The sequence below is a fragment of the Montipora capricornis genome, chromosome 6, assembly GCF_036669925.1.
Source record: "Montipora capricornis isolate CH-2021 chromosome 6, ASM3666992v2, whole genome shotgun sequence".
NCBI lineage: Eukaryota > Metazoa > Cnidaria > Anthozoa > Scleractinia > Acroporidae > Montipora > Montipora capricornis.
This window is the reverse complement of record NC_090888.1, coordinates 35,947,994-35,957,993: the sequence shown is the minus strand read 5'-3', so window position 1 is coordinate 35,957,993 and position 10,000 is coordinate 35,947,994. Positions and strand designations below refer to the sequence as shown.

General features: G+C 43.5%; 1 protein-coding gene across 2 annotated transcripts in view; it reads left to right on the top strand.

The window, feature by feature from the left end:
- Nucleotides 1-10,000, top strand: part of LOC138052018 (integrator complex subunit 11-like) — a 151,304-nt gene that overhangs the window by 58,672 nt on the left and 82,632 nt on the right. For both annotated transcript variants that reach the window (XM_068898368.1, XM_068898369.1), the window contains exons 4-5: nt 6,461-6,572; nt 6,796-6,855. In XM_068898368.1, the coding sequence (XP_068754469.1) occupies nt 6,461-6,572; nt 6,796-6,855 (172 nt within the window). The remainder of the gene's footprint in view (nt 1-6,460; nt 6,573-6,795; nt 6,856-10,000) is intronic.

Genomic DNA, 10,000 nt, shown 5'->3' with positions numbered 1-10,000 from the left:
GGAGTAGAGGTCAGAGTAATGTTCCACCCAGCTCTCGATCTGCTGCCCTTTGTCAGTGATGACTTCCCCAGTTGAGGATTTAAGGGAAGCTGTCTTTTTCTGTGCTGGTCCCAGAGCCTTTTTGATACCACCGTACATCCCTCTGATGTTTCCTGTTATGGCTGCTGTCTGAATGGCTTCGCTCAACTCTGTCCAGTACTCGTTGACACAGCACCTGGCTGTCTGTTGAGCTTTGCTCCTCGCAGCCCTTAGAATCTGCAGGTTCTGTTCGCTGGGTGACTGCTTGTATTCTGCAAGAGCAGCACACTTGGCTGTAATGACGAGAGTCATCTCGGCAGACTTGGCTTCAAACCAGTCGTGAGTCTTCAAGGTCCTCCTCCCGAAGGTGACAAGGGCGGTGCGGTGCATGGTGTCCCGTAGGGTCTTCCACTTCTCTGTGGCAGAGTCTCCAGATTGCGAGGCCGCCAGCTCTCTCTTAAGGCTGTCTACAAATTTCTCCACAAGGTCTGGCTGGCACATCTTGCTGGTGTCGATGCGATTGTTCCCTTGCCTCTTGCTGCGGTGGAACCTCTTTGGCTGCATCCTGATCTTGGAATACACCAAGGAGTGGTCTGTGTCGCAGTCTGCACTGTGGTAAGAGCGTGTGTGGATGACATTCTTGATGGCAGAGCGTCTGACCAGAATGAGGTCTAGCTGGTGCCAGTGCTTTGAGCGTGAATGTCTCCAGGAGACCTTGTGCTGGGGCTTGGTCTTGCACAGGTTGTGGTAAGTGCACAGCTCGAGTAGTTGCTGGCCATTGTCGTTCATCCTGCCCACACCAAACTGTCCAAGGCAGGAAGGCCACGAGTCGGGATTGGCACCCACTCTGGCGTTGAAGTCGCCCAAGAGGACCAAGTGTTCCTTGCTGGGGATACTGCTGATGATGGCTGTCAGGTTCTCGTAGTTCTCGTCCTTAGTGTCGGGTGTTGAGGACAGCATTGGCGTGTACACCCTGATGAGGGTGATGGGGCCTGCGGTGGTGTTCAGGCGGAGTGTGAGAAGTTGCTCTGAGCTGCCTGGCTCTACCATACTCAGCAAGGTGTTTCTCACTGCAAAGCCCACTCCGTGTACCAGTGGTTCGTTGGAGCTCTTCCCCTGCCAGTAGAACGTGTAATCTTTCTCCTTCAGTGAGCCTGAGCCTGCCTGCCGCGTTTCCTGAAGGGTGGTGATGTCTACATTCAGTCTCTTGAGCTCGTTGTTGATGACGGCTGTTTTTCTGGAGTTTCTGATGTCCTGGAGGTTTTCAGAAAGGCTGGTCAACATGGTCCGGACATTCCAACTGCGCAGTTTTAGAGCTAGTCTCTTTACTTGAGTTGCTTTGTTGCCTGGTGCGGTGGTTGCGCAACTGCCTGTCGGATTTCTCCTAATCTCCATGCGCCCAATGAAGAAGGCAGACTGTGGCGGGACAACACCTTACTGGCTGGGGGCTGCCCAGCTTGAGGCGGGCGGTAGCTGTCCAATGAGATTAGAAAATCCCTCCCGCCGGTGAGAACGACCCCTGGCGCTACGCTCTACGCCAATCGAGCGCTGGCTTATAACCGGTATCTGTCGTTCCCAGTGTTGTGTCAACGCGGTGGGGGATGCTAGAGTGTCCTCTCCAGGTATGATGTAGTGTAGATGTGTGGTGTGGTCGGATGCAAGCCTGGGCAGTGGGGAGTCAGGGTGGTTTAGTGGTCATCAACCGTGCCTCCCACCTCTGTGACCCGGGTTCAACTCTGGCCTCGGGTCGTATGTGGGCTGAGTTTCAGTCGATCTCAATCTGACTCCAAGGGTTTTTCTCCGGGTACTCCGGTTTTCCTCCCTCCTCAAAATCGACTCCTGGCCTATTCCATCAGGCTGTGTGGTGCTGTGCTCAGAGGTCATACATGGGTCGTGGTCAGGGGCCGAGCGCCTAGCCGGCAGCACAGCTCCTTCGGTCCGACCTCGTTGAGCTGCGCCCTTCGTAATTCAGTCTCCGACTGCGAGAAAGGGCGATTAGCAGATCAGATATTATTTTTTTATTTTTTATTTTTAATATGAAGGACAGGTTGTTGCCCATGCAGCGTGCCCCCCCTCTCCACGTCACTGATGGGACCAAAGGAACAACTGAGTTGCTACTGTAGCAGAAATTAAACCCCACGAAATAAAAGGGCTACACCGTAAGTCTCGGGTTTGCAAAACCATTTGGTGCAATGTAAACCAAAAAATTTTGACCTGTCATCATATGAGACTGAAAAGAAGAGAAATTATGAAGCGGAACCGACATGTTCAGTCCTTCCTTAGTGTGTGGCATAAACGTTTGCTTAGTGCAACTCTAGACGTGCATGACATGCAGGAAAACAAACGTCAGAGCAATTTGCAGTTAGGTTTTTTTGCAGACTATTTTAGTTAAAGGGGCCATGTCACGTTATTTTTCGGGTGTTTCGGGAAAATCTTTAGTTAATCACAAGTTTAAAACTCGAAAATAGTAACGTGGAATTCCTTTACCGATAAAATTATTGTTACGTCACAAACAAAATGATTCTGAGAAAGAAACGACCTTTATCCAGGTGATTTGTCATAATTTGAAAAACGTCGGGCCGACTTTTTTTAAGATTACTCAAATGTAATCCGTTTCAATCTTGTACATTTATGTCCATCCATGCTTCTCTTTCCTTTTGCAGTATTTTTTTTATGTCGTTCAACAGTTTTAAGTGGTTCTTGCAATGTTTCATCCTATTTTTGGGGGATTTTGGGAAAAAAGGAAAAGAAAGCAACATATCAAGTGTCTAGTCGTTCTAGCGCTAACTGGGGATACTGTAAACTGAAATTAACAATTAACGCAAATCAAATCAAGTGCTCTCATCACTGCGCCATCCCTGCACCCCAATCATGGATTATATCATTTTGAGTGACATAGCCTCTTTTAAGAAGAAACGAGTGAGTTTCACTCAAGAGCTTGTTTTGCCTCTTTGAACTGAATTTATTACCAAAGCTTTAAAAAGTCCTAAAAACGGGACATGACATTACAAAATAATTCAACGTGTGAACGTGTGAGCCAAAGGGCCATTGCTGGCATGACGTCTGGATGACCCCACAAACGGTCTACATAACCTCCCGTCCCCCCACTTTAAAAAAATCACTGGAACGCTGCAGTTCAATACCACCAAACTCAGTGCCTTCTGTTTTTGTGTAACACGTACCACGGACAACCCAGTTTACGCTCATGTAGCATCTTCATATTTTCAGTTGACGGGTCTTCGTCATGTAGTTCTTGACAATGCTGTAGGTTTTTCTCTAACTCTGACAATTTTGGTCTCCTTTCTTTTGCCTTTTTTTTGCTATAAGAGATGGCATCTTGCCTTATTTTATATTTAAAGAGATCCCAAAGCAATCTTGGATCAGTGATGTCTTTAAATTCGTCTTGCCAAACATGATAATTATTATTTATTAAACCTACATAATCACAATCGTTCAATAAACTCCAAAAAGATGGACCATGTGTTTGACTCTCTACACTTTTAATAGCTAATGTGATCGCCGAATGATCAGGCTTAATAGAGGGTATAATCGCAATGTAATCAACATCCTCTTGAAGAGAATTATAAGCTAGCCAAAAATCAAGCCTTCTTTGCACTATTGGCGTTCTTTGGCACCATGTTTCAATGATGGATTTCTGACTCTCCAAATATCAACTAGGTCATGTGTTAAGCTGATATTTTCAAATTGTTTAATGGGTCCTTCAGTTTTGGGGTGCCCCCCTTGGCCATCAAGCTTCGGATCAAAAATGACTTTAAATCCCCTCCAACTATAACCCCATATTGTACATTCATCATCTATATGAACCCTGTTCAGTTCATCTTTCTTAGTTTCGAAAAATAAAACCTGTTCACTCGTTTGTACTATTGCTTCCAAGAGAATAAAGCTACCCTGACTGTCCTGACGCGTGGATTTAACTTGAAATCCAAAGAATCATTTACCAAGATAAGAAAGCCCCTACTATGATCAGAACCATGAGTGAAGAGCATTTCCCCTTTCCACTGCAGTTTCCAACTATTCTCAATCTCCTTAGTACTGTACATTTCTTTCAAAAACCAAATGTCCGTTTTTTGTTTCATTAACCAAAGAAATAGGGCTTTACGTTTTTCAAAGGAACGAATCCCACGAGCATTTAAAGACGCTCATAAGTTCTCAAATTCAGAACAAAAACAAAACTTACCACCCAATCTTGCATCACTAAACTGGCCTTCCATACCAAATGACAAGCTCACTAAACAACATGACACCAGACAATAAAGGTAACAAAACAACAAATGACAAAATAGCAAGTTTAGAGGCAGCCAGAAAAAACTGTATTGCTGCCATTGAACGAATCGAGGTGGCAAAATCCCTAGACAAACAGTAAACACTACTACAGACACTAAACGCATATTAAATACAGAGCAGAAAAAATATGTAGTTCACTATTTTAAAGGTTTCCATATACACCCTCTGATATTAGAAAGAATAATGATACAGTACTTTGGCCACAAGATAACCAGTCGTGTTTTAATATTATTCTAAATTTATTGATTACAAAGGATTTAATATTCCGTCTATATATAATTTGTTCGGTTCCGTACGACTAAAAAAGGCATGCTTACCATCTTTCCTTGCATCAGCGAGTTTCTTCTCTTGAAATTTTCTCCGTTTAAAAATTTCTCTCAGGAGATCTGCAGAAATTCCGCAACTGATACCTTTCAAAACCCTAGCTTTTGAAAAAAAGAGCTCCCTATCACCATAGCCGAGAAAGCGAGTGATAATTGGTATTGGGCATCTATCACTGTTTACTTTACCAACCCTGTGGACTCGCTGAAACTCTATATCCTTCGTGTGAACCTCAACTTTGCTCTCCAGTTTGCGAGTCTTCGTGGCCACCTTCTTGAATTCTGTAGAAGTGTAAATTTTTACCCCTAGAGAAAACTTTGGCATATAATAATTTATCATCAAGAGTCTTGTACTTTGCTTCACATGACTTGTTGAAATTCCCCTTTTCTTCTTCTTTGACATTCTTAAGTTTGTTAACTTGTTCGTTTAGCTCCATCAAACCATCATCCAACTCCCTCAGCTTTGATCCTGTTTCAGACTGCTTCGCTTCAAGTTTAAGGACTCTAGTATCCAACTTATGAAATTTCTTCTCTAAATTCGACACAGATGAAGTCAGTCCAGTTGTTTGTTTATTTCAACTAAACTTGCAAGAATGCAGTCCCTTCTGAGTTAGTTGAACCGCCCCCTTTGGTCACACAAGTGAGCCGAGGGAAGAATGGTGATTGAGCAAAGATATAGGGACTGCACGATCTTCTGTAACCGACGCATTCAGAATCTGCTAATCTAATTAGTGAAAGCAATGACAGATGTTTCTGCCTCTTTTATTACTAATGTAAATAAACACTTAATGGCGTGGGAATATCACTTTGCATGTAGAATTCAATAAACTATTTGGAAAGGAAACTGCAGAAAATCTACTGTATTTAACATAATTTTAATGTTGGAGTGGTTTGCCAAGTTTCGACGGTGTGAAGTTTGGGACAAATTCTTGTTTAGAAGGGACGACTCACTTGTCATTAAATCAGTGAAGTCAGAATACAGAGCTTGTTCTGCAGAAAAGAGAACTCAATACTTGTTTGAAGCCATGTTCTTCAACAAATTTCCCATAGATAATAGTTTGACCGAATCCGGTCTTTGGTGATGATGCAACAAGGAACTATTACCACTATTACCAAGGAACTATTATTGATTCCTTTAAGATTACAAAGCTCTCATAAAAATGAGTTTACTGAATAGAGTGTAATGTGAAGTGCTAGATTTCAATCCCATATGAACCATGTGAGCGTTAGCCCTACTGATGGAAATGGGCCCACACAAGGACAGAGAAAAACTCTGACCAGGGTGGGAATTGAACCCAAGACCTCATAAAAATGGTCTTGCCGAAACCAGTTGGTGGCAGAGCCATAACATACTTACCTGATAGGAGAGTTTGGGTTCAATGCGTCAGCTATTTGACAGAAACTGCAAAAGCAATATCATACTTCTCTTTTCCCAGGGAAAATCAAAGACAGATTGGCGTTGTAATCTGACAAGAAGTAATTAACTTGTCAAAAATCTGACAACGGCCACTGTCAACTGACTAATCGGAATTTCCCATTGCTGGTGCAACGGGAGATTCTGAACGTGTCGGTTACAGAAGATTGTGCAATCCCTATATTGTTGCCCAATCACCATTCTCCCCTCGGCTCGCTTGCGTGACCAAAGCAGGCGGTTCGACAAGCTCAGAACGGGCTGCGAGCAGTCTATCAAGGGCAGGACTTGTACATCTAAAATGAGCAGTGCTAAAACCTTGAATCCATAATCTGTAGTATGTAATCCTTATTTGTAAAATTTATTTATTTCTCTTTTATTTGTCATGTTTTACTTTAAATTTTAGCCATTTTCATTTGGATCACTGTGGTGCATTGCCTTACTTCTCAGAAATGGTTGGATATGATGGGCCCATTTACATGACACACCCTACTAAAGCAATTTGTCCTATACTTTTGGTAAGTTGTTCATGACAAAAGTGCTGAGAGCACCATCAGGTCTAATTGAGATTTGTCAGTTAAATGTCATCGTTGATAGTTTGGGACATCACGCATGGTTTATTTCATCTGTCAAAATTGTAGTCAATTCAAGGTACTGTGGCTTGTTGACAGTGATTTTAAAAAGAGCCCTAGCTTATCTGTTAATCAATTCCAGTATGGTCTCTGTCATTCTATTTTACAGGAGGACTACAGAAAAATTACTGTTGAAAGGAAAGGGGAAACCAATTTCTTTACTTCCCAGGTAGAACTCTAATAGATGTTTAACAGCATAATGAATGGGTTTTAGTGTACATTATTATTTTTGATTTCCTGGATGATCATAGTTTAAACAGAGTCACTAATTTTTATCATTTTACTCACACATCCTGATCCTTGGCCTTGGGGTGATTGATAAATTTACAATACATGTAGGTATTATTTCCTTTGAGAGTGAAAAGTGAACATGATATCAACTTTCATGCAAATTAATGCCCCACATACACATGCATGCACTTGGTATCATAATTAGCTCATTCAGTTGTTTGCATCTTTTGAAATTTTACTTAAGTTGGTAACTTTTTGTTTGCGGATGCACCTATAAAATCCAGGACTTTGTCTTGTACATTTGAAATAGTTTACTTTAATATATGTAAATAAAAAAGGATTCACAGTGCAGGTGTCTGGAGTGTGCCAAATATGTCACCGCCAGTCAACAGAGTAGTCACAACATGAACACAATCCGAACAAAAATGGCGGATTATCAACAGCGAGAACAATGTCACCAGAGCGAAGGCATTTGGGTAAATAAAGAGTCTCCTTGCCACAGTGCATGTGGCTAAATGAGCAACACAAATATCAAATGACGCAATTCTTGTAAGAACCCGAGACGGGCATTTTAATACAGGTCATCAAGGTGGTGTGAAGGGTGGCAATCCCACATTGACTATCTGGGTGCACCATCCTGGTGTGTCTGGTCATGCGGAAGCTGTAATGGGGGAGGATTGATAGCTGTACGGGTATCTCTGGGAATTTGGTGAGAAGGGGGTGCGGAATGAGTGCCTAGTACTGGAGGTGGGGTGGGTGTGGGCAACAGATCAGTTACGTTCAGGTATGGAGGCAACTGAGGAGTGGAAGGAGCTGCTGGTATCTATGGGGACAGTAATGTGGGCAAAGTGTCATCCTCGTCCTCGTTGTGCGAAAGTCTGTGCTGCTCGAGCAATGAGGCAGTGGGGAGGAATATTTGTAGGCACTTTGGAGCACTTAGACTTCTTGACATGATAGGAGGTACTCAGTAACTGTGAGCCAACAAACTTTCAAACAACCCCTTGTACCATCAATGGACACCACTAAGTAGCGACCTCTGGCATGAGATTTGTTGCAGAGACAATAGAGGTACACCAGGTTACCAATGGAGAGTGAAGAGCTGTTGGAATGGTTAGCTAGATGCAGGTTGTGTTGTTTACAGATCAGATAATGGTCAGTTAACGGAATCTGGTTGTTTGAGAACTGATCGCACTGGGTCCACTTTTTGCTTGCTGACAATCCAGGAGTTTTTCTGCCACAGGATTCTTGTTTCGATTCTTGATTCAGCCGATTCTTATGGCAATTATCTGTGATCGTGAAGGACTGAGTCATTGTCAAGGACCACAAAACAAGGAGCAAGGTCTGTTTGAATTACATCAAGAGGACCGTCCAATCGTCGTATTTTTAATGCAAAGGCTGATCAGTGCATCACTGAGGGTGTCATGTCTCTCGTTGGGTATGAGGGTTGAGGTGGTGTAAGAAGTGACATATTCACGTGAGAGAAGGATAAGATGTTGGGCCCATTTAATGACATCGGCAAGAAAGGAGATGCCCACGGTTTGGGATTGGGGGGGGGGGGTTGGTATACTGCAGCACCACGGTAGTGGGGACTGCATGGATTGAAGCACAATGATGGCAGCTAGTAGTGACGTAGTCTATGGTGATAACGTTTTACATCATAACATTTGTAAATTTTTGGGAAGAACATGTGCCTTGGGTGAGATAGGCATGGGTGTGCCATAGGTCAGGGCATTTGGCCTGGATGCAGAGCCAAGCAGCTCTGGTGTTGAATGGGAGTTTTGATGTTCCCAACAGAATGCTCTTGATAGATGTACAGAGAACCACAGAATCCTTGATGGGTTGGATGAAGCGGCAGACTTGGGAAGTAGGATTGTGACATTCAGGGGAATTCCTCCTGGCAAAGGAGGAGGGGAGGATAGAGGCTTCAGCAACACAATGAACCGAGGCCTGGTTCCTAATGACTGTTAAGAGAAAGTTTGCAACGTGAAGTCTTGAGGAAAACTCGCAAAGACCGAGCCTTTGAAAAGCCTGTACACACGGTTGACTGTCAGTGAAGATACATGCTGGTGTCTTCGACTAGATGATGTATGGGCTGAAGTGCTTAGTTGCAGCTGCAATGGATAATGCCTCTATCGCACCTCTCTCGCATTTGCACCAGGTGGGTTGATGGCTGCAGAGTTTTCCACTCAAGAACCCAGCAAGAGCTTACTGACATGGGTCACGTACAGTGTGGAAGCAATACCTGGAGATTTGATAGCACCATCGGTGATGATCCATAACTGGTTGTCAGGGCATGGGAGAGGGACCGTTTGGCCAGAGGAAAGGCATGATGGCATGATGAAAAGATGTAAGGAGATCATTGGTCCAGTTAATCTTCTCATGGCATTGGCATCCTGCGACTGAAGAGTCAAGTGGTGCAAGTAAGGCAGAGCACTGGGGCATGAGTTAATAGCGGAGCTCCACGCCCGCCGAGCACCATTGCTAAGAAAATATGGTAACCCATCGATGTGAGAAAATTTGGTTTTATAGCCATGACGTCAGGAACGTCTGTACGTAAGTCCGTACGTCTGCCCCTCCATGTATGCCAATGTGACCAATATCACGTAAGGATATCACAGGCTCAAGTTACGAGCTCATTGAGCTCATCGAGGAGGCAATACTCCATTTGACACTGTAGCTAGTTTACAACATACATCTTTGATATTGGACATCAATGTTATGGTCAATTGACACCTGTCAAAACAAGGTATCCACTGACCAGTATCACGAGACTATATCACAGGCTCAAGTTAGACCTTATCAAGGTCAGCTGTTTTTTTTTTTCTTTAAGTTGACCGCTGACTCCGGACTTGTTGTTGATTGGATCGCAGGCTCAAGCCAGGTCAGACACTCACACTTACACTTGAACGAGGCTTAATTTTTCGCGCTCTTTCTGTGGCTCGACGTGGCTACACAGCCATGCTACGTCAGCAAAGCTCTTGACAGTCGATTCTTTTCGTGTTCAGGTACGGTTTAAAAATTTTTTTTTCTTGCATTTGTTGCTGGTTTCAATCCAGGTTTAACATAATACAGCTGTAGTTATT